Raw genomic sequence first — 26,711 nt, 5'->3', positions numbered from 1 at the left:
GAATATCATAAAGAAGAAAAATACACAGAAAAGGAACCCTGAAGATAAGTAGAGTCCTTCTGAATCTTTATCTGAGTACTGATCATGCATGTGAGTGAGGCAACTACCCAAGCAGAGAAAGGAACCACCCAAGAGGAGAAGAGAAAACATACACCCAGGGCCAGGAATAACTTTCTTTCCACCAGCCAGAGTGGAAAACCTTGTAGTTCATGAGAATTTGGGTTGAGTATTCAGAAGGTAACAGCTCAGTGGTAGGTCATATTTGCCCTGTGCTAAAGGGTGTTCTGATCCTCCCTAATACCTTAAAATCAAGCCTCAAAAGGGCCAATGTCTTGCCATGTAAATAAACTACTTTCTAAAACAAAATTCAGTATTATTTACAAAAAATGCAGTATCTCCAGCACTCAATGATAAAATTCGCAATGACTAGGAAGCATACAAAAATTACCAGAAATGCAAAACATATGAAAATACAACTCAAAATGTAAAGAAAATTTAATAAAATAAAAATAGACCTAGAAATGACACCAACAAAAGAATTTGTAAACAAGAACATTAAAGCGGTTATTACAACTATATTTCATATATCCAAGAAGATAATGAAGGATTAAGCGTGTTAATTAGAGCATAGAATATATAGAAAAGAGCCAAGTCAAATTTGTAGAGAATTGTAAAAAATGACAGTTTCTGAGATGAAAACCACATTGGATAGATGAAGATCAGATTAGGAACCATAGAAGAAAAAAAATTAGTGACCTTATAAAGATACAGCAATAGCAACTTTCCAAAATGAAGCACAGATAGAAGACTGAAATAAAAATGAACAGAACAGGGAAGCCGCTGTGACTCAATCAATTAGGCTCCCGTCTACCATATGGGAGGTTCTGGGTTTGTGCCCCTTGTGAAGGCAAGCTGCCCCACCCCTGCCAAGAGCTGATGGCCTGCGTCTGCAGAGAGCTGATGGCCTGTGCCCATGGAGAGCTGGGGCAGCAAGATGACACAACAAAGGGAGACAAGCAGACACAGAAGAACGCAGAGCAGATGGACACAGAGAGCAGCCAGCAAGCAAGCCTCAAGGGGGGGAAATAAATAAAATTTTAAAAAATAAAAAATAAAATCTTAAAAAAAATGAATAGAACACTAGTGATCTATGAGACAGCCTAAAGTTCCATAACATATGTGTAATTGGAGTCCCCAATTAAGAGGAGAATAGGAAACAGAAAAACTATTTGAATAAATAGTAGTCAAGAATTTCCCAAACTTGAGGAAACCAATAAACCAAACAATACAATCAAAATAAACCCCAAAGCACAAGAAACAAAAAGAAAACTACACCAAGGGACCTTATCAAATTGCTTAAAACTTGATGCAAAGAAAACAATCTTCAGAGCAGCCAGAGGAAAAAGTCACCTTATGTACAAAAATAAGAATGATTATAATAGTTTTGTTGGAAACAATGCAAGTTAGGAGACAGTGGAGGAACAGATATAAAAAATTGAGAAAAAAAAATTGTCAGCCTAGACTTCTATATCCAATGAAAGTATTAAAAAATCATAGCAAAATCAAAACATATTAAACATAAAAAATGAGAAAATTCATTGCCAGCACATCTGAACTAAAGCATTATCAATGTTCAGAGAGAAAATGACGCCAGCTGAAAGTCTGGGTGAATATAAATGAATGAAGAGCAACAACGAAGGTAGATACACATAAAATACATTTTTTCTTATTTTTTCTTTTAAAAGATTATTGACAATTTTTGAAAAATAACATATTGTGAGGAAGTATAGTATTTGTGGAAGATAAACAGTGATAAGTTAAAGATATATATACTATTAACTCCAAAGCAATCACTAAAAAAACAGAACAGTTATAGCTAATGAGCCAACAAAGACTATAAGATGAATGATTAAAAATATTCAACTCAAAATAAAGCAGAAAGAGAAGAAAAAAGAACACATAAAATAAATGGGATAAATAAAACACAAATATCAAGATAATAGATATAAACCCAACCATACCAATATTCATAATAAATATAAATAGTCTAAACACCTCAACGAAATGTCAGAAATTGCCTGATTAGATAAAATAAACAAGACCAAATTATCTGCTGCCTTCAAGAAAATGGCATTAAATGTAAAGGAGCAAATAGCTTTGAAGTTACAGAATTGAGAATTAGATATCATGCTACTCCTAAAGAAAAGGCTGGGGCGAGGATATTAATATCAGACAAAGTCAATTTCAGAGCAAAGAACATTATCAGGGATAAAGAGAGATAATTCGCATATGATAAAATGGCCAATTCATTAAGAGAACACAACTATCCTAAATAATTAACACATAAGGATCAAGCTTCAAAATATGTGAAGCAAAAACTGAAAAAACTAAAAGGAGAAACACACAAATCCACAAGCCTAATGGCTTTACTAAATCAAAATGCCAAGACACCTGTTTTTCTGCCCACTTACAGTAACTTAGTCCTAAACCCTCATCACAGGATAACCATCCTTGGACCTCCAGAATTAAACTGTGGATTCAGACCTGAAGCTAAGACTTGTGCTTGACCAACAATTTTAGCGCTATGTCCTTGTTATTATTCTGTTGTTCAGTCAAAGGGTTTTAATTCTGCCAGAACCCCTTGTTTTCCCTATAGGAAGCTGACTTTCCCTTACAGAAGTGTGTTTTAACTTCAAGTCCTGATCAGGCTTTGATTTGCTCCTGGCATCCTTTCTCCATAAAAAGACCCAGGTCTTTACAATTTATGACAATATTTATCTGTTTAAATGGTTTAACGTAACATTTGACTTCTTTCATTTAAAAATTACCTGTGACTCTTCTGGTTTACTTCAGTTCTTTTTCTGTCTTTTCATTTGTTAAGATTGGGATGACACCTGACCCTAACATAATGGAGAGGATGAAGACTAGTTTGATATTTGCAAAATGCTTGGAAGAAAGATACTGTGTAGCTATCTGTAACTACTAAATGACATGAGAAATTAAGGATTAGATCAGGATTGTTCTGACCTAGATAAAACATTTTCTTGAAAAATACAAAAGGTGGAGGAAAATTTTCTGATAGTTTGAATTTAATGTTGGAAAGATGAAACACCCATTTAATCCTTCATTTTATCAGTTTGATTTGACAAATATCAACACAAGTTATAAAATATAAGATGAAATGCATACGGGCTATTAAAAAAAGGAGAAAGTAGAGGGGAAATCTAAATATTTTTAATGGAATATGTATTTCTTGTATTCCAACAAGAAGATCTTTGCTCCTTTTTGTTCAATAATAGTATTCATCTTTTCTAATGGATTCTTCCAAATAGCCTTACAAAATTCACCAGGTGTAAGTTGATGCATCTGTTTTGGACCTCAGGGAAAAGAAAGTGGGAAAAGAGTTATAAATAGAATGATATATATCATTAATGAATCCACCCTGAAGTTGCCCTTAAAGACTGCTGGAAAATGCCTATAGGTTTCGAAGACACTAACCTAAAAAAATCGTCAAAGATAAAATCCATTCTTCCTGATATAGTCTGAGCAATGGCCTCCAGTAGTGAACTCATGCCTTCCCCTCTCACTCCTCCTCTGGGCAACCAGTGTTCATGTTGACTGAATCCAACTCTTCCACTCAGGATTTCCTAGTCAGTATTCCACTAGAGTTAAAATCAGGTGTTTACATTTTTGTCTTTCACTTTGAACTGGGTGTCACTGTGCCATTTAGAGGTTTTACTCATGTTAATTAATTTTAATGAATAAATATGGCTTGTATAATTTCATGATTTTGATGAATTATTCGAATTTTTAAAAATTGGAATGCTTATCTAATTTTAGAAATGACCCACTTATAGGTAAAGAGAATAAATAAATCAAAATACTAAGTGCTTTATATATATTTATATATGTATAAACCTATGGAATGGCATTCTTAATATTGGCTAGAAATGAGAATAATAATAATAATGCCTTCATTACATGTGTATAGTGTCTCTAACATTGTTTTTTAATTTCAAAAGGTTTTACTTTTATTTTCTCACGTGTCATAGAAAGCTTGTAAGAGAAAACCGAGGCTAAGAGAGTCCCACAGTGTAAGAAGGAAAAGGTGACTGTGCTTATGTGATCAATTATCCATTGTTAAAAACAGAAGTCAAAGCCTCATCTCATACCATTGGATTCTGAACAAATTCAATCACAAATGTCAGCCATTTTCTTAATGTCACTAAACAGTACTACATAAAATAATTCCAATCATGTTATAGAAAGGACAACACTGGGTAAAAATAATTTCAATCATGCTATAATAATAAAGGATTTTTGATAACTTTTAGAAAGACATAATGACTTTACCCCCCAAACAGAAATATTTTAAATTAAGGGGAAATTTAAATATTTCAACAAAAATCATACTGCACTGTCTGGTATTTATTTTTCCTACAAAACCCAACTTTTAACCTATTTTCAATATCTGTGAACTCTCTAATAATGTATGGTCAGGAATGAAAGATACTTTTACTCCTTATTTTCATTAAAGAGACCAAGGTCACTTTCCCAAGGTTGAATATTACACAGAAAGAAAAACGTGAGTCTAGAACCCATATTCAGAATTTTATTCCATATGTATTTACTCTTTGGTATGCATGGAATATGTTTGTTAAATGCAAATCTATTAGATCCAAACACTCCAATAAACGTTGTTAAATGGAATATAAGAATGAAAGGAAATAACAATTGAATATTTTTTAAAAGAACTAAAAAATCTCTTTCCATGCTGTGGGTAAAACACTCCAAAATAATTGATAGATGTTCATTAAAACTATTTCATTGTATGTTTCAACTTTCCTAGGGTAAGGCCAGTATTGAAGAACATTAGTGCCCTGCACATTGCTATTAATCCATATCAGTAGTGGTGAAAGGTTTAAATTCATTCTTATTAAGATACGTGATAGTTTAAAATGCTTTCATTAAAGTTGGAACAAGATGAATCCTTGTAGTAATCTTTGCCATGTTTGCTGAAACCCAATTGAAAAGCAATGATTGCATAAGGGCAAATAATCATAATAATTTTTCTCTCTAACTCCAATGAGTTTCTAAAAGTATTTGATGATATTTTTTATAATTCTACTGCAGAGAAAATTGACTATTTTATTTTAAAATCCTTCAGTCAAAGGTCTATCCCAAATTTAGTTTTTTCAATTATTAAACTTTAGTCAAAAGTCTAAATTTGTCAGAAGTCTAATCTAAAATTTTGTTTATTTCAATTATATATTCCATAGTCATTTGAGAGTCCTCTAATATATTTTGTTAGTACAACTAAACTTCTGTGAAGACAAATGTAATTCAGAGAGTAAATACACTGTTGAGGAACTAATCTTATTTTTATCAAGAATGTTCATCATAGCAGCTATTCATAAATATTTATAAAAGGGACAGTGACTTTCCAGTTTTGTTAATGATGGTGTGAACTCCCTTCGGCTCATTTATCCCACTGAAAATAACTCTAAACAAAATACAGAAAACAACTACGTGAGATCTGAGGAGCATATAGAAATAGTCAGACTGTGGAGAGTAGTCAGAACTTGAAGATATGACCAACATGAGTATGAGTTTCCTCTCCAACTCAATTTTGCTGTTTTTCCTCAAGGAAAAGCTGCAGTTGTGGAAAACACCTCAGTACAGTCAGCGAAAACTCTAGTAGAAATTCTGCCATCTTTCTGGGCAGAGGAACCAATGAAGGGAACTGGGAGGTACAAATAGTATGTGGAAAGTCCATAGAAAAGAGAGCTGGAGATGGGACTCCTCTAATTCTGAGCAAGAACGAATGCAAGTCTTAGCCTAAACACAAGTTCAAAACAAGATAATAAAGTCTTAAGAAACTGAACTGAGATTTGAATTGCTGCCCAGAGAAGGAAGATGTATCTTATAATTTAAATATAACTGTGTTGATTGTCTGCTAAAATAAATATCAGCATTTTCACAGGATCATAACAAAGTTCAGAGTCTATGCCACATAAAATCACAATGTCCATAATAGAATAGAAAATTACTGGAGATAAAAGAACCAAGTTAATGTAATGAACTTTCAAAAGAAAATGCAATCAGCAGATGCCAAGACCAAGGTAATCCAGATACTGCAATTATCACAAAGATTTTAAAGCAGATCGTATAGCTATGCTCTGAGAGGTAAAGTAAAATAACTTGAAATGAATGAAAAGATAGAAAATATATGAGTAGTGGAAAATATAAAATAGTACTGAGTGGAACATGTTATTACTTTAAAGAAACCCATAGTGTTATAAAATATAAGGTAATCACCAGATGGGCTTAATAATACAGATGACAGAGGGAGTGATCAAGAACATGATTATAGAACAATAGAAGTCAACCAATAACAAAATAGAAAAAAAAAATTGGGAAAAAAAAAACCAGTACCTTAAGTACCTGTGAGACAAAATTAAAATGTCTAAATTATGTTTCATTGGAATCTCACAACAAGAGGTGAGAAATATTGGAAGAGAAAAAATATTTAAAGAAATCATGACCAAAATTGGTGGAAGTCATAAATTTATAGATTCAATATGCATGGCAAATCCCGACCAAGGTAAATTCAAAGAAAACCATGCCTATACATAGCATAATCAAACAGTTAAAAATCAAAGATTTTTTAAAAGTCTAAAAAGCACTAGAAAAAAAGACATAGTATTACAAGGAAACAACATTTTGAATGATGCTGGTTTCCCATCAGAAACCACAGAATCCAGAATACTGTGAAGCAAAATCTCTAAAGGGCTAAAAAAAGAAGTCTATCAACACATAATTCTATAAACAGTGAAAACACCCTTCAGAAATGAGGGTGAAATAAATATATTTTAAGAGAAAAGGAAACTAAGAAAATTTATGGCCACTAGATCTACACTAAAGAGAAATGCTAAAATAAGTTTCTCAGGCTGAAGGAAAGTAATATCAGAGGGGAATATCACCTTCAGCTATGAATGAAAAGCATCACAAATAGTAAATATTGGGATAAATATAAAACACTATACTTATTGCTCTTAAGTCTTTCAAATCCCTATGACTAGTTAAAGTAAAAATTATAACAATGATTGATGGGATTTTTGATGTATGTAGATGTAATACAGATGACAACTACAACATAGGGATGGTGGGGTTGCTAAGAAAACCATACAGTTGAAAATTTCTATATTTTACAGCATGTGGTACAATATTAAGTCTCAACAGATTGTGAAAGGATAAATATATATGTATTAATTTCTAGAGAAATCATTAAGACAAAGGCTCAGGAAATATGGTTCAGGTGCCAATGTTTTGCATGGTCTATTAGCTAAGAATTTTTTTTTCATTTCTAAATGGTTGAGAAATCCAATGAAGAATAAATTTAATGGAACATGAAAATTAATATGAAATATAAATTCCTGGATCAAAAAATAAAGTTTTATTGGAATACAGACATGTTTGGTTATGTATGTACTGTCTATAGCTATTTTCATGCTGTAATGGCAGAGTTGGGGAGTTATGACAGAGACTAAATATGACTTGCAAAACCTGGGATATTTACTCTTTGACTTTTTACAGAAAAAGTTGGCTGTCCCCTTATAAGAATTATTTCTAAAACACTAATCAGGAATTTAAATAAAAAATTAAAATAAATTTAAATAATATAAAAGATGGCAGAAAGAGAAAAAAAAAGGTGTGGACAAAGAGAAAACAAATAATAAAATACTACACCTAAATTCAACCACATAAAAAATTTAATGGTCTAAAAACTCCAATGAAGAGGCAGATAATTCAGATTATATATACAGCAAAACCTAACTATGTTACCTACTGGAGACAAATTTTAATATAAAGATATAGTTAGGTTGATAGTAAATTCATGGAAAAAAAGATATACCAAGTAAACTTTAAACATTGAAAGGTTGGAATAACTACTGTGAGGGCTTGAATCTTGTGAATCCAAGAAAAGATTATGTTCTTGAAGCAATCCATTCCTCTGGGGGACCAGAGCTTTGATTGCATTAGATTCAATTATGGGACTCTTGATTAGATCACTTTCAATCAGATCACTTTAGGACTTGTGATTAGATTATGACAGTGAGGCATGAGCCAGGTTGGGTCTCCATCCTTTTGCTAACTGGAAGTTTATATAAATGGAGAATGGAAAGGAGAAGCACATAGAAAATGAGTTGTCATTTTGACCATGTCAGCTGAGAGAGAGGACTTTAGGAACAGCAGCAATCAGCTGCCATCTTGCCTTGCCACATGGCAGGACTCCAGTATCTCCTGCAGACAACTTTTAGAAGAAAGCATCTCTGATGGTGTCTTGATTTAGACATTTCACAGTCTTGTTACTGTAAACTTTTATCCCAAATCAATTCCCTTTATAAAAGGTAACCCATTTCTGATAATTTTCGTTGGCAACCTTAGGCAAACTAAGACAGTCATATTAAAAATAAATATAGTTTTGAAGACATAGCATTACCAGAGTTAAAGAAAGACATTCATAAAGATAAAAGCTGATTTACCAAGAAGATATAATCACAAATGTATACTGACTTAAAAATAGATCATCAAAATAAATGAAGTAAAAATTTGACATAATCAAAGGCAAACACAGATGATTCCGTATTCATAAAAGGTGACTTTGATACCCATTATTTTGATACATTATTGTCAAGTGCACATAGTACTTTCACCAAAATTGACAGCATACTTTCCTATAATTGTCTCAATAAATTTTAAAATATTGGAATTAGAGTATGTTTCCTGACCATGATGAAATAAAATTAGACCTCAATAACAATAAGATATCTAGGAAAGCCTCAAAATTTGAAAATTAAACAACACATTTTTAAGGCAAAGATGAAACTGCAAGGGAAATTAGAAAATATTTTTAACTAAAAAACACTTGAATAAACAGTACAGCAGAATTTGTGGGATTCAGGTAAAGTAATGATTACAGTGACTCTAGTAGCTATAAATAAATTATAAGAGTCTACCTTAAAAAAGTAGAAAAAGAAGAGCAAAGTATACCTACAATAAGTACATGGAAGGAAATAATAAAGGTAAGAGCAGAAATCGAAGAAATAAAAGAGAAAGAGAAAATTAACAGCGCTAAAGTCTCTGGCTTTGACAAGATCAACAAAAACAAAACCTCTGGTTAGACTGACCCAGAAAAAAAGAGAAGAAACACAAATCACCAATATAAGAAATAAAAAAGTAGTTATCATCAGAAGAAATAACTGAATATTATGAACAATTCCATGCAACAAATGTGACAAAATGAAGTAGACAAATTTCATGAAAAATATAACATCAAAAGAGACACAAGAAAAAAATGTAAGTTCTGAAATGATATATATTGTTATCAAAATTGAATAATTATAAAAAGCTTTCTAAAGAGAAAATTCCAGGTCCAAATGGTTTTGCTAGTCAATTCTATCAAATATTCAAGGAATAAATAATACTAAACTGATGCAAACTTTTCCAGTAACAGAAGAGGATCAAACTGCCCAACTCATGTTATGAGGCCAGTATAACACTAATAAAAATCTTGATAAAGACATTGCACAAAAGAAAATTGCAAAATACATACCTCATTGTAGCAGTTTGATATAGCTACGAATTCCCCAAAATAGATATTGGATATGTTTGTAATCTGATCTATTACTGGGCATGATTGAGTTATGATTAGGGATTTAATTGGGTCACATCATTTAGGGCATTGAGTCCCTACCCCTTGGTGGGTGGGAACTCACAGATAAAAGGCATGGCAAAGGACAGAGTTGGAGCTTTTGTTGCAAGGATTTTAATGTTGGAGTTTTGATGTTGGAGTTTGATGCTAAAGCTGGAGGCCCAGGGTGAGAGACAGAGCCATTTGCCTGATAATCTGCCGCTGACCTTGTGGAGAAAACAGAGGACCTGAGCCCAAAGAGAAGTGAGAAGCTGGAAAGGAAGAACCCACGAAGCCTGAACCCTCACAGACATCGGCAGCATCTTGCTCCAACACATGAAAATAGACTTTGGTGAGGGAAGTAACTTATGCTGTATGGCCTGGTATCTGTAAGCTCCTACTCCAAATAAATACCCTTAATAAAAACCAACCAATTTCTGGTATTTTTGCATCAGCACCTCCTTGGCTGACTAATACATTTGAATATGGACGTGAAAAAATGTTAATAAATATTAACAAATCAAATCCACCAATATAAGAAAAGGACCACATAACATAGGATTTGTATGAGAATTTCAAGGTTCATCAGTTCTGAGGAGAGGGAGAGGAAAGAATAGGTGTAACATGGGGAATTGGGGGGATATTGGAATTGTTCTGAATGACATTGCAATGACAGATACAGGCCATTATATATTTCGTCAAAACCTATAAAACTGTGTGGAGCAAAGTGGAAACTATATTGTAAAGTATTGACCATGGTTAGCAGCAATGCTCCAATATATGCTCATCAATTATAACAAATGCACACACTAATGAAAGATGTTGTTAATGGGAACTGTATGGGAGGGGGAGCGGTGGGCTATTCGGGAATCCTCCTATATTTTCAGTGTATCATTTATGGAATCTAAAGCTTCTTTAAAAAAATCAATGTAATTCATGCATTAAAAATTAATAAAGAGTAAAATCATATTTTTTGAGATGCAGGAAAAGTATTTCACACAAAGAAACAACAAAAATTCATGATAAATATTCTCAAAAACAAACAAAAACAGGAGCAGTAGGAAATTTCCTTAATCTGATAAAAGGAGTTTGCAAAGAAAGTACACCTAACATCATACTTCGTGGTAAAGACTGAATTTCCACCCTCTAAGGTCAGGAACAAAACAAAGATGTCTGATTCCACCACTTCAATTCAACATTTTACTGGAGATCCTAGCCATTGCAATAAGGTAAAGGAAAGAAATAAAAGGCATAAAGATGAGAGATGAAGTATAAAACTACTCCTATTTGCAAATGATTTGATTGTTTAAATAGAAATTCTCAGATAATCTACAAAACTACTACTAGAACCAATAGGTAAATTTAAACCTCTTAACTTACAAGGTTAATATAAGAAGTTCTTCAATACTAGCAGCAAATAGAAAATAAAATTTTAATATTCTACTTAAATATTTCCAAAACTATACATTTTAACAATAAATCTAACAAAAAATATCCCAGAACTCTACATTGGTAAATATGAAATATTGCTGAGAGAAATTAAAAGCAACAATTAAAATATATTTTATATTGAATATTCCTTAATAAATCTCTTTTAAAAACAACACTGAATACGTATTTTTAAAAAGCATAGTTGGTTGTACATAAGTAATATCTCAGTAAAGATGGACAGTGAGTTTTATTTTAAAAGGATTGAGTTTCAAATTAATTTTGCTATACATTACTTGAAGTCAGATCTTGGGGATCTATACCATGTGCTATATGTCAAACTCAACATTAAGGTTTGTAGACTAAAAGGAATAAAACACTAACAAAGTGTAAATATCTAATAATGCAGCATTGATTTAAAAAGGTCTATGCCTACACTAGGCAAGGTTTTGGGTTTTTTTTAGTCAGACATTATTATATATTGTTCAAAATGTTCTTGTATTTTCAGTCCTGAAGCACAGCACAGAGTGCAGTGTCTAAACAGTGAATTACTTTGTCTGATAAACCAAATGCTGCTTGGAAGTTCTAGTTTCTCGTGAAGAGAAGAAAAACCAAATAATTATTAATAGTCTAAAATGCAGCCATGATTTTGAAGCCATGACTGACTCTATGTTTAAACATATTATTATTTTCTTTAGTACATTTATAATTGTATAACTGTGGTATAACCCCTAAAAACATCATCTGCTTCTGTTTATCAGGTATATAAACATTTGTGTACTTATATATAATGACTAGACAACTTGTATTTCTAAAACCTTTAAAATTTATATACATATATATTTATAAATAACCTTTTGCAAAAAGACACTGTGAAAACTGATGTGCCTATTTTAACATTCAGTAGAATAAAGCAATTGGTGATTTCTTTGCAGAGTTTAAATGTAGACTTGTGTGAAACCTAATAGCTGAAAGAATCAAAGCTTAAGATAAGACTAACACACTTTGGCTAAATAGTGGAAACATATTGAAAATAATCCTATTTATCGGCATGACCATGAGGATACTTGAGGAGCACAAACACCATCAAAAGTCTCATTGTATGCTATCATGTGCATGGAACTATGTTCAAAGGGCTGTAGAACATATATACCTTTTTTTTTTCCAGGTAAGTTTTTCAGTGCAAACTCACAATTACCACCGAAAGAGGTTCATATCTCATTTTACCTTTAACAGTTTTCCTATCCTTGAAAACATACCTCATAACGGAAAATTTCTTTTTTTCTTATTAAACATTTAGGGTGATTTGCCTGTATTAATCTCCCAAACTCTTAAACTCTTTCAGACTTGAAGACTCCTGTAGCTTTTTTTTTGTAATCAAGAGCATCATTACCAAAAAGACAGAGTAAAACAATCAGTTATTTTTCCTTGCTGAGGAGACATTTGCATTGCCCTGGCAACCTTGCTTCCCTGTCTTGTTTGTGGCATCAAGATGAACACTCAGAAACAGCGTATGCAGAATAATGGGTAAATGAGAGCCTCCTGACATAGATTTGGCAGCCATAAATTTCAAATTTTGTGATTGTCTTTACATTCAAACTCAGGGGCTAGATGAGAGAATATTGTTTCCAAATGCTAAGTCAACTAAAATCAAGGATTTTCAGTTGTCACTTCTCTTGCTAGTGTTTGAAGCAATTTTAAGGAGAATGGGTCACTGTAATTTTCCATATGCACTGAGAAAATCTTCTCTTGAGTCTGCATTTTAGCTACTCAAGATCAAAGCAGACTTCTCATCACACATGCAAAACAATACTCTGTTTATGAAAGACATTGCAAATAGCAGTAACCTGTTTCCCCCAATCTGGTTGCAATTGTTTCCAGTGGTGTCAGAGTACTTCACAGCAAATATGGTATTAAATCAACAGGTAGAGCCAACTTGCTTTTTGTTCTCTAAGAATTACTTAACTTATTGGCATCTTGGTAGATGGCATATATTTCTTTTGTTTCTCTGTGCTTGTGATATAATCACTTAGAAATCTCTAGAAATTCAGACATAAAAATGATATGGAGGCTTTACACATATCAGACCTCTCTGAATGAACACACTTTTAATGAATTCAGAAATATCACACAAAGTATAGTATTCAGTTAAACAATATAGAATTGAGTACACTAAGAACCGTTGGATTGGGGGAGAAGGGAAACATAATAGGGAGGGATTCAATAACTCCAAGTTACTACTGGATTGAAATTTCTTTTCTCATCTTGTTTTAGAGTCAGAATGACAAAGACTTATCTATGAATGCAGGGAAATAGAAGGTAATGTGTCAAGACTATTGAAGGCAAAAGGAAAATTAACAGAATATCTTCCTAGTGAGAAAAAAAGGAAAACGTGGTGACTCTCTTTTAGTCAGAATTAAAAACGTTGGTAGTTTCCATCGACTTCTGGAAAAGAAAAATGATCCAATGCACATAAGCAAAAACACACCTGAACATACACCACTGAAGATCTTTCTAGATACAATTCCCAAGATCTAGAATTCAGAGTGTGAACACACACACACATACACACATACACACATACACATATATACGTAAACATATATATATACAATACCAATATAGTTGTTTTAAGAATTAATATATGTACAAATTGAAATCATAATCCCAAACTACACATTTCCAAGAAGGAAAATAATTTTGAATAAATCATCTATCAGCCTTTATAGAATAAAAGTCACAGCCACTCACCTAACCTCTCAATGGAATAGTATCGCTGCTTACTGTCCACACGCACTGTCTCGGCATAAGGGCTACCAACCCCGTAACCAATGATGTATCCTCGCACCACAATGTTTGGGTTCAGGGGAGGAGTCCAACTCATGATGATGCAGTTGGTTTGGGGCCTCACGTGAAGAGAGCTTGGCTGGTCAGGAACCTGAGACTCTAGAATTCAGAAAGAGGCATTATCAGGGTGTGAAATCACAGGTTGTGCAGCATAACGCTGCCCTTTCATATCCCACTGGTGCTCAAATGATGTATCACTTTCTGTCCAAGACCCAACTTTTCTCAGCATGTGATACATTTTCCATGTTTTATTTTACTTTTACAGAATCTCTTAAGCATAAGAGGATACTAAATCACCTTCACAGGCACTGCGGCATCAGGTGTCTTTGTTCTAACAAGGTCTTCCCTTGGTTTATTTCTCTCTTTTTCTTCATTCATTTCTTCTTAGATATAATTAATAAATGGGTGAAGTCAAGGCAGATGTAAGAATAATAGAACGGGAAGTGAAATGCCAAAAACTGTCTTCCCCAAGGTTTGTATATTCTGATTTAACTAAAAGCAAAAATAAATGTAACAGTCCTTTCTTAAGAAGTTGTCAGGAGGAACAGTATGAGGTCATGATCTTCTCAGCGTGATTAGGATGGTGCTTGACCCATGGTTTATTGCATCTGTGAAAAGCGCATTTATTATTAAAGAAAAGGAGACAGTGGCCTGGATTAAAGCCAAAGCCAGGCAGGCTCTGGAGCTGTGGAAATTTGGTTTACTTCCAGATTCATCATCTACTAGCTGTCTAACCTCAGGAGATTATTTAACTTCCCTGAGATGCCCTTCAGATTAAGTTGGCATTCCAACTATGGAAAATTGTCTAAATGCTTGAGTTCTGGAAGTAAGAAAGAGCAGACTTCAAATTAGTATTGAATATGCACCAACTATGAGACCACAATAGCTTGCTTAATTTCTTTAAATTGCAGTTCCCTCACCTGTGGAATGAGGAATGAGGCTCAGGAAAGTCATGATCTCACATGGTGTTGAGAGGATTTCATGAGATAATGAATAAGAGACAGTGGCCATGGTGGTTGTTGAAGGCAGGGAGAGGGAAAAAGAGATGTGATATGGGGAATTTTTGGGACTTGGAGTTGTACTGAATGATATTGCAGGGACAATTGCAGGACAATATATATCCTGCCATAATCCACTGAATGGACTGGGGGAGAGTGTAAACTGCAACGTAATCTGTAATCCATGCTCGTAGCAGTGCTCCAAAATGTATCCATCAAATGCTAGGAATGTACCACACTAATGAAAGAAGTTAATGTGGGAGGAGTGGAGGGTGTGAGAGGGGGGTGTATGGGAACCTCTTGTATTATTTAATGTAACATTTTGTGTGATTTATGTATCTTTAAAAAAAAGATAATTTTAAAAAATGAATAAAAGCTCTCTCATTGTGAATAGCCATAAGTTCTCAACTGATGTTGGCTATTAGGTAAAGAATGTGTGTGCCTCTCTGACACAAAATTTTTTTAAAGAGATTGTGCATAGATTGTAAATTGATAAATTGATGTTCTGATTTTATAACCTCATTCTTCCCTATAGTTCCATCCCTGTAAGAATGATCTATTTTCTGGTAAATGATCATTATTCAATTAATTAAAAATTATTATCTTTAGGACATGGGACTACGCAGTAATGATGTTCAGGATACATGGAGAATGAATGAGGCAGGCACAGAACATACATTTTTGGGGTTTATAGTTTAATGGGGGAGATAGGTTTAAAAAAACTGATAAAATACAGTATGATATTTATTAAAAATATAATATAAGCACATGTACCCCATTCTAACTGAAAATCTCTAAAGGTAAAATATGCCAAATTATACAGGGAATTTGACTGCTAAAGGTAATTTTTCTTAATGTAATAGCAAAGACTGAGATAATTCTCACCACTAAAGTTAGGATTAGGAAAGGATTAACATTTTTTAATTCTAATGCCATGGAAGTCTTGCCAGTATCCTTGGAATGTAATGGCCATACAATGAATTCAGCTTAACTATCCAAACAATAATAACTACTGACCAGCTAATCTGTCTAGCCTTGTAAAAACAACACACACAAAAAATAATTTGAATGTCAATTTGCAACATTTTTTAGAAAAGGAAAAAAATACTATTTAAAATGTTCTCAGAACAATAACAGTTTCCCTACCTTTTTGCAAGCCTCAGTGTATCTCCCCAGCAAACTAGTTGTCACATGCACAGAACTACTCTCCTCAGTGCCTTCTAACATGGTGATGAGTACATAAACTTGCTCTTGAGGAAGATGAGCTACTAGTACATAGGACTTGTTTCCACCTTTTACTATATAAAAATAGCTTTAATTCTAGATTTAAACCTCAAAATCTACTTTTAACTTAAAAAAATAATGGTGTTAATACATAAGAATATGTGCTGCTTCCTCATCTGAAAATTGAATGGGTTTTACCAACCTATTAGGATTATAGGGTCAGAAGGAAAGGCACCTATAAAGGCAGTAGTAGACCTAAACCATTCAGAAAGTATGACCTCATCATGAAGATTACCACTTTAGGAGGTTGCTCATAATCCAGAACAGTCCAATTATCCCCATGCACTTGCTTCTTAATGTAAAACAGAAAAGGCAATTTTCCTTTTATACTACCTGAGTGAGTTTTCTCTAACACAGATGACCTTATGGATATGAAAGTGTTATAACTGGAGTGACTACAAAATATTGACTTAGAAGATTTGCTGTGGAAACTGTATGACATAGGTACTCCTTGTTTTGAAGCTGTCCCAAAAGACAGGAAAGATTTTACAAGTATCTCTAAGTTATTGGTTGTGCATATAAAACATAGAGTATTAGGGTAATTATTAAGATAACTTGAAACCAAAGAACATATCTTGAGTAAAATACCTAAATTAAATGAGGCCCAGAATTTCCACTGGAGTTTCATTTATTGAGATAACTAAGTCAACTGCTATTCTTGATTATGTTATGGGAATGTAGATTCTATCTTGGCTTAATTTGTTTTAAAGAACGTACACTATTCTTTAAGCAATGATTACAGGTTTCCCCAAATGAGTAATGTTCATGTCCCGTACACTAGAAAATGTACTAGATTAAGCCTGGTGACACTCCAACAATTACTGTTCACCCCTATCTATATTCCAGTCACAGTTCTTGGTACTTGGAATATAGTGCTGAATGGGTTTGGAGAAGCTGAGAAAGAGGCTAAACAAAAATTATAATAGTAATAAACAAATAAGGAAGTCATAAACTCTTATTAAGTGCTAGAATGATGGAATAGTAACTTTTCTCCAGGGAACATGTCCCTGGAGAGAGTCTGGGGTGAATGATGAGAAAGAGCCGGCCAAGCAAGTATCTGAATGGGCAGCCTTAGAGGAAGAAGGAGCAACTACTTCAAAGGCCCATGGACAGGAAAGAGCTTGGTAACTGAGGAAACCAAAGAAGGCCACTGTGCCTGGAGCATGGACGATAAGAAGGAAAATGGAGAAGACACAAAAGGACTTTGCCTAGGGTAGCAGTTTGATATTATTGATGAATTCCAAAAAGAAATATTGGATTATGTTTGTAAACTGGTCTTTTCCTCTGGGCATATTAGATTTTATTGCATTCTTGTGCCAATAGGGCACTGTGTCCCTGCCCCTTGGTGGATGGGGACTCACAGAAAAAAGGCATGGCAAAGGACAGAGTTGGAGGATTTTTGATGTTGGAGTTTGATGCTGCAGGCTTAAGCTGGAACCCCAGAAGAGAGGAACCCTGAACCCAGAGAGAAGTAAGACCTTGAAAGAGAGGAACCCAGAAAGCCTGAACCCTTGCAGATGTCGGCAGCCATCTTGCTCCAACATGTGAAAATAGGCTTTGGTGAGGGAAGTAATTATGCTTTATGTCCTGATATCTGTAAGTTCCTACCCCTTTATAAAAACCAACCAATTTCTGGTATTTTGCATCAACCCCTTTGGCTGACTAATACACCTAGGGACCAGGTCACTGAAAGCAAAGCAAATCAAGGTAAGTAAGGGACTGAGATTTCATTCTAAAATACAAAGAGAAAAACTTGAATGCTTATCCTGGGAGAAGACAGGGTTTGAAGTGTGATCTGATGAATGTTTTTAAAAGATCACTGTCTTTCTGGATGAAAGGAAGTCAGGGGAGGGGGCAAACATTTGAGATGAGAAAGCAGGGAGACCATAAAAATACTTTCGCATTTGTCTTGGAGGTTGTGGAGAAGAAGTAGACAGATTTGGGACATTGGGAGGTACAGTCAATAGAAGGTATAGATTGGTTGTGAGTGGTAATGGATAGAGGAGACTTACTGAAAATTCTCAGATCTTTGACTTGGGCAAATGGGTGGATGATGTACAGAGATGAGGAATAACAACCAAGATCTCCTTAGCTCAGGTTAAGCTTGAAATGCTGATTAGGCACCCTGGTGGAGTAAAGGAAGTAATCAGGTATATAAGACTGGGGTTTTGGTGAAAGGCCATAGCTGGAATATAGATGTGGAAGTCATCAGCATATAGACGATATTTAAAATAAAAAGTGTGTGAATATAGATATAAGTGTATGTGTGTGAATAATTAAATATAAATAAGATCATCTCAAATTTTTTCATACTCTTTTATGTTGTAAGTCTAGGTTCCTTAAGATGTTCTACTCCTTTGCATCCTAGCTCTCTTTTCCTTACTTCAGCCAATTACTCAACACTGGACACTTTGTTGCTCCTCAAACATGCCAGGCACATTCCAGCTCAGTATGTTTCCATTTGCTATAACCTCTGCCTGGGAAACTCTAACCCAGATATGGCTTCTTCCCTTATCTTTTGTTAATTTCCAATTGCAGCTTTCCCTAACTACTGTATTTAAATTGCAATCTTTCCTTCATCACTCTTAATCGCTTCCTTTTTTTTCCCATCAGATTTATTAATAATACTTATTTTATTACCTACTTATTTCATTTACACTTTGTCTCTTCCCCTTCTATAAGTTTTCTAACTCCAGCACCCAGAACAGTGCCTGGCACAAAGTGCTCAAAAATGTAGGCATGGAGTATATATTTTCTACGAAGTCCAATGCAACTGTCATTATATTTCACTGTTACTGTATATAACATTACCATCATTTTGTATAACTCTCTGCGTAAGCTAAGAATTATCAGAAAAAATGATTGACGCCCATATTAATGAACCAAGATAAAAACACAGTTGTTTTCTCCTAGTGGCCAGCATGATTTGTCTCCACTAGCTCCTGGGAATGAAAGCAATTGCTGCTGTACACCGTCTGCTGTCGATTGCACTGCGAACGGGTGCCAGGCAAGTTAGGTGCTTGTGACAAATACTCATATATCCATCCTCCATTCAGCACACTGGATTTTATGTGCCTTTTTGTTTTATTCCAGTCCTCAGTAGCCTATATGTCTTTACAATGAATTACAGAAAGCAATTGATACTCCGATGTTCTGTCCTTCCAGGCAGTTCGGGTATATAATATGTATTCTTTTTTTTTTTTTTTGGCAGAGTCTGTTCTCACCAAAGGACATTATTGTCCTTAGGCCACTCACCTCTATGAACTTTAAATGTTATTGACTTATCTGATTATTTACTGCAGTGGCCCACCACTTCATTCACCATTGAACTCAACTTTTATTCTGTTACAATTCTCTCCCATATTCCCTGTATTAACTTTTAAAATAATATATTTTAAATTTACATACAGCAAAATTCACTTAGTGGTTTATGGTTCTAAAGGTTTTGACAAACATGTAGTTATGTTTTTACCATTCCTGTCATGATACAGGACAATTTCATCACCCCCAAATTTCCTCTTGCCACTTTGTGGTCAACCCCTCCTCTGAGCCCCCATCATTAATTTTCAAAATGAATTTCAGAATATTTTAAACTCCAAGTAATTTTATGCATGTCTCAGAGGACTTTTCTCTATGGATATATATTCTTCTTATTTATTATTTATAAATATTTAATCTTATTTACTTCTTTATTTTTGCATTAAAATTTTTAACCATCTGGTTTTTTGTTGTTCCTAATAACAGTAGCTAAAATTAAAAGGCCTATTATGAATACAACATGTTATTCAGCATTTTTAAAAGTTTCTGTTTTTGTCTTATGTATCTCTTTTTACATTTGGCTTGTTTAAATTAGGTTCATGGACTGCATTTAGTTGTTATGTTTCTTAAGTTTCTTATTCTATAACAATATCACCTCTTTTTTTATGTCACTGATTTACTAGAAAAGGCAGACACAATGTTCCATATTCTAGACTTGGCTGATTGCTTTCTTATTGGGTCTTTAAAACTTGTACTCTAATTCCTGTTAACTGGGAGCCAGACATAGAGGCTAGAATAAATTATGACTACTTTTTGTAATCCCTATTTAGGCAGAATTACCTCTTTGACTCTAAAATTAATATTTGTATCATACCTCCAATGAGGAAAATATTTGAATACTCTCTTCTGTCCCTTTGGTCTCCTATATCCCTATCATGTTGATATTGTCTAAAACTTTAGCTCTGGAAAAGACATCCTTTTCTGATATACTTTTTAAAATGTATATATATTTTTTAAAGATTTATTTTTTATGTATTTTTCTCCCCTTAACCCCCCGCCCCCCAGTTGTCTGCTCTCTGTGTCAATTCGCTGTGTGTTCTTCTGTGACCGTTTCTATCCTTATCAGCAGCACAGGGAATCTGTGTTTCTCTTTGTTACGTCGTCTTCTTGTTGTGTCAGCTCTCAGTGTGTGCGGCACCATTCTTGGGCAGGCTGCACTTTCTTTCGTGCTGGGAAGTTCTCCTTGCAGGGCTCACTCCTTGCATGTGGGGCTCCCCTACGCGGGGGACACCCCTGCGTGGCAGGGCACTCCTTGCGCGCATCAGCACTGTGCATGGGCCAGCTCCACATGGGTCAAGGAGGCCCGGGGTTTGAACCTTGGACCTCCCATGTGGTAGGTGGATGCCCTATCCATTGGCCAAGTCTGCTGCCCTGTATATTTCTTTATTAGAGAAGTTGTGGGTTTCCAGAATAATCATGAATAAAACACAGGATTTCCATATACCATCCCACCAGCTACAACTGGCATGTTCGTTAAGTATTTATTACAATTTATGATGGCAAATTTTAAAAATTGTACTATTACATTTTAGTAAATGCATAAATTTTAGTAAAATGCATTTACATTACCTAATGTAATATTTCATATACAGTTTGATGTCTTCACTATCCTACAAATTTTATATTATCTCAAAGTTTCACTTTTCAAAGTTGAGATTTATAATTTTGACTGTATTTTATCTTTTCGTTTAATTTTAATGCATATTTCCCTTCATTCTTAATTGTTTTATATCAACTAATCTTATTGTTTAATTGTTTTACTTTACTTTTAGCTACTTTATGTGTTTGATATTTAATTTTATAATTACTCCTGAAATTGAAAAATGAATTAGAAATTCAAGGGAACAGCTAGGTCTCTAGTCAGTACTCTGTAAAAGGAGTTTTGACAGTTGCTCCTTTAACACCATCATATTGAATTACAATTCTGAAAAAGCTGTGTCCCTAAACCGAAGTCAATTGAACTGATAGATCTGGGATGGGTGGAAGGAAGAAGTCTCTCTCCCCCTACACTCCCCAGTTCCTGATATGGACAGGCTCCTGGTGACATGAAAGATGAATTCTGGAACAGAGTTGTCTCCTCAGGCACAGTAAACACGCTCTCATTCTGTCCTCTTTCTGAGGAAATAAGTGACAGAATCCATGACCTATATCCTCTGCACCTTCTTCACACTGATGATGACACAATGGGGAAAAGTGGCAAGTTTGTAAGCTTGTACTCTGGGAGGAGGACCTCAGTGCCATGGCCAAGCTCACTCTTAATAGAACCATCAAGATTTTCCCTTCCCTGATTCCCTCTTGCTCAGGAAACCTGAAGAATCCCAATTCAGGTTGCAAAAATCCTTCCTATCATAAGCACATTTCCCAAATAATCATCACTACCATGGTTCATTTGCCTTCAAGTAGTGTCTGGAGGATATGGAAGGTTAAGACAGCAGGAATGGCTTTCTTCTCTCAAATAATATGATGATGTCTAAAGATCTCATTGTTTCAATACAGTTAGTTTGGAAAAGAAACAGCCTGTACCCTCCACCCCAAAATCTGCCTTCCATACTCAAACAGATTATTGACAGGGTGAAACCAGGCATTTTTGTATAACTTTTAGACAAATGTGGGCTTCATCTGTCTAGTTCTTTATTTGACAAGAACCACCAGAGTAAGATACCTGTCTCAATTATTGGTTTGGAATGTCAAGCAGAATGAAGGGAAAAAACAGAACAATACAGTGAAGTTCAATTTTATTTACAAGTGCCTTAGTTCTTAAAACAGTGGTTGAACTTAACCTTGACATTTAGAGCCATAAGTCTTTTTTTTTTTTAAGATTTATTTATTTTATTTATTTCTCGCCTCTTCCCCGCTCCCGCCCCAGTTGTCTGTTCTCTGTGTCTATTTGCTGTGTGTCCTTCTTTGTCCGCTTCTGTTGTCAGCGGCACAGGAATCTGTGTTTCTTTTTGTTGCATCATCTTGCTGTGTCAGCTCTCCGTGTGTGCAGCACCATTCCTGGGCAGGCTGCACTTTCTTTCGCGCTGGGAAGTTCTCCTTGCAGGGCGCGTTCCTTGTGTGTGGGACACCCCTACATGGCAGGGCACTCCTTGCGCACACATCACACTGTGCATGGGCCAGCTCCACACGAGTCAAGGAGGCCCAGGGTTTGAACCGCGGACCTCCCATGTCATAACCACTGGGCCTAGTCCACTTTCCGAGAACTGTAAGTCTTGATGTAACTTTCTAGGAGCAGAAAACCTATCAATTTGGGAGACTTGTTCTCTCTTTTTAGAGTTTGGGGACATCCACTTCAAATATAAAACCTCATTAGGACCTTGTATATTCCTACACATTTGATCAGCTGTTGCGCACTGAATAAACTCATATCTTTTGCCATTCAAACTATATAAACCCTATTTTAAATGAGGGGAGGTAGGGTATCAGTCCTTGCCAAATGATGTACTTTCATTGATTCTTCAGGCTTATTCTTTTCCAAATAGATTCAAATCCTACTCTCTCAAAGCCACAGACATATTATTAGTATGCTCTAATAAGAAACACTGTCTCTAAAATATTATAACAAGCCACACTCCAGAAAATTGGGTCCTCATTTTTATATTGTACATGAGGGAAAGGAAATGCATTCCTACAATTAAGGAGAAGTATACCAAGAGAGCAAAGGATATTTCTAGCTGTCATTTATCTATAATTGTTTTTTGACTTTAAGTATAGAAATCAGTTAAGAATCAAACTATATGAATTATACAAGTTCATCATAAATACTTAGCTGGGAATGCTTATATATTCACTCATCCATTCACTGTACACTGAGCATCTTCTATGTAACAGGAACTGTGTAAAGTGCCGAGAGGTTCAAGTCAAATAAAGCATGGTCTTGTTTCTAGTCTACTGAGAAGAGTGTGATAAATGCAAAGATATAGTGATTCCAAGGAGTTATGAGGACTTAGAGGAATGACATCTGAATATCTTCAATTCCGTCACCAAAATCAACCACTGTCAAACACTTTGACTTAAGAAAAGGAAAACAGTTTATGTATTACCAAAAGTGTATTAACAGTGTCAACACCCTTTATTGAATAACCTGCCTGCTAAAATGCCAACTTTATTTTATATTTATTTCTCAAATATACCAAAAACTGTTTCTGTCCTCTATGTTCTGTTACACTGATCTACTTGTCTTTTCCTATGCCAGACAATACTATTTTGACTTTAGATTGGGCTTTATTGCAAATCAATGTTTACTATATTTTTCCAAAATTTCTTAGAATACTTTCACATGTATTCTTCCATATGAAGTTCAGTCTGATTGGAATTGCATTAAATTAATCATTAATTTGTTACTGTTAATGATAACTTCATATAATATTAGGACTACCCATTCAGGAACATATATATCTTTCTGTTTATTCACAACTTATTTTATAACTTTAAATAAAATATTTTGTCTTCCTTAATATATTTTTGTTTATGTACTGTTTAATCCTAGCAATTATATTTTTGGTTACTTTAGGAATGCAGTTCTCTATGTTTTTGTGTTTTAAATAATTATTGCTAGTATTCTGAAAATCTTGTATTTTTAATATAATATATATTATATTATATAATATCTCAAAACCTACTACCTTATTAAATTATATTATTAGTTCTAATTGTATTTCCCAAAATAGGTAATCACACCACCTTAAAAAATAGCATGTTTTTCCTTCTGTAGTAAAATATTACTGTTCATTTAGGTTGTTTTGATTTTTCCATTACCAAAACCTTTACATTCTCTTGAATAACAGAAATGATAGGACATTTCCCTGACCTGTTTGTTAGCCTTTTTCTATCTATTATAATTGTTGCTTGTACTTTCATACAAAAATAAAATTTTGAAGGCTTCCTTCTATTTCCATATTAATAAGAGTTTTTTTTTTATTATTAACTGATAATGATTGGTTAATTTTACAAAATGCCCTCTTGCATCTATTGGTTTAATTTTATGACACTCTGTTCAATTATACTTGGATTAGCTATAAGGCTTTTAAAATGTACTGAATTTATGTCCTGTTTCTTTTTGATTTTTTGTTTTTATCTGAAGGAAAGACACCTACTCTTTTAATGCATACAAGGCTTTTATCATCATGAACAAGGAGTAGCTTTATAAATGAAAAGTATTTCTATAACAATTTACATTTTTCTGTAAGTCTGTCTTTTTATCATTATGAAGTAATCCTCCTTCCTTAGAATTACCCAAGAAAAAACTAATTTGTTTTTCTTACTATGATTTTTCCCCCTTCCCTTTACTTTCAACATATTTCTTAATATTTTAGATATGTCTATGGTAAATATCATACACATGGATTTTTAAAAAATCCAATTTGACAAACTATCTTTTAACTATTGAGTTTAATCTAATTATATTTATCGTGATTACTATGCTAGGATCTATTTAAACATTGTGTTTTGTACTATTTTATTTCTCTATTCTAGTTGTTCATAAAGATTATTATTTTTATTCTTTTAGGACATATTTGGACAAACTGAAGGTTTTTGGTTTTGTTTCTTTCAATTCTGTTTTCTTCTCTATGTGATAGGAAATTTTATATTTTATATCCTTCTGGTGGCTACCTTTTCAATTTTGATGTCACATATAATTGAAAATCTAAAGGTAAGCATGATCTCCACTTTCACAAGAACAGCACAAAAATTTCAAAACAATTTCACATCCATAATCTACTTCTCCTTTACACCTCATATTTGTATTCAACATTTTTAACCCTTCCAACTATTATTTTTGTTTTGCATAATTATACTCTGTTTAGTTGTACCATGCATACTATATTGATTTGCTCACCACTTTGTCTAATCCTCCTTCTGGAATCATTTCCTTTTCTTTCTTTTCTTTAAATATATACTTAAAAAACGATTGTGGTGGTAACCTCAGTTTTTCTTTATACGACAGCTATTTATATTTCTTCTTTCCTTGAATAATTAGTTAGATGTTCAATTCTAGGATGTTAGTAAATTTTTACAAGCACTTTGAGGAAATTTGGTTTTCTGGTTTAATTATTGCTGTTGAGGAGTCTTCATCAGTCTAATTGTAGTCCCAGAATAAGTACTAACTTGCTTTCTGGAGGATTTTTAGCTCTTCTAATTTTCTTTATCATACAATGTGTTTAAGACATAACATTATTCCTGAACCAATGATCATCAACTCTAGAAAATGCTCACAGTTCTTTTCAGAAATGATTTCTCCCCCATTCTTTCTAGTTAGTTTTTTCTTTTCCATTTATTTATTTATAAAAATATTATATAAAACAGTCATGTATAATGTGAAGAATTCCCATACATCACCCCTCCACCAACATCTTACATTGTTGTGGAACATTTGTTACAGATGATGACAGAACATAAACAGACTATTACCACTAACTATGGTCCATAGTGTACACTTGGTACCCTTTTTCCAAACGCCCCTATTATCCAACTGTGTATTAGTAATGTACATTTGTTACAGTTCATGAGAGAACACTCTCATTCTTGTACTGTTAACCACAGTGCATCTTCACCACATGGTTTACTGTATTATACAGTCCCATGCTCTCTATTTACTTTTGAAATTATAAATGTATATGTTAAATCTTCACACTATCATCTTTCATGTCTTTTATGTTCTTTTATTTATCTGTGCCCTTCTATGACACAACATACTTTCTTTTTATCTATTTCTGTTTATGAATTTTCTCTTCAACCAAGTTTAATGTGCTATTTAACTCACCCAATGACCTTTCATTTAGATGACTAAGTTTTTTCATATTCTGATTTTTATTTTGTTCTAAGCATTTAAAAGATTCTTTTTCAAATCTGACCTGGCCTTGTACTGTTTGAAAAAAAAATCTTGTTAAAATTTAAGTATTATTTTAAGTACTCTATTGCTTGATATCTGAAAGTTTCATGAGTTGGACCTTTATTTGTATATAGTAGCAGTTAATATAAAATTACTTACCATTTCATACATGCAGATATATATATGTATGTATGTATGTATTACCACCATCTACCTGGAATTCAATTTATTAGCCAGATAATTCTTTGCTAAATTTTGATTTAGTCTTTTCCTCCTTTGTCTTAGAAGTACACAGTTTAATTTTGTTTAA

At 33.8% G+C, this 26,711-nt stretch overlaps 1 protein-coding gene across 6 annotated transcripts in view; it reads right to left on the bottom strand.

Annotated features, from left to right (window-relative positions):
• DCC (DCC netrin 1 receptor) overlaps positions 1–26,711 on the bottom strand; it is a 1,130,593-nt gene that overhangs the window by 153,105 nt on the left and 950,777 nt on the right. For all 6 annotated transcript variants that reach the window (XM_058277746.1, XM_058277743.2, XM_058277744.2 and 3 more), the window contains exon 15: positions 13,874–14,068. In XM_058277746.1, the coding sequence (XP_058133729.1) occupies positions 13,874–14,068 (195 nt within the window). The remainder of the gene's footprint in view (positions 1–13,873; positions 14,069–26,711) is intronic.

The sequence above is a fragment of the Dasypus novemcinctus genome, chromosome 16 (assembly GCF_030445035.2).
Source record: "Dasypus novemcinctus isolate mDasNov1 chromosome 16, mDasNov1.1.hap2, whole genome shotgun sequence".
Taxonomy (NCBI): domain Eukaryota; kingdom Metazoa; phylum Chordata; class Mammalia; order Cingulata; family Dasypodidae; genus Dasypus; species Dasypus novemcinctus.
This window is presented reverse-complemented; position numbering and strand designations above follow the sequence as displayed.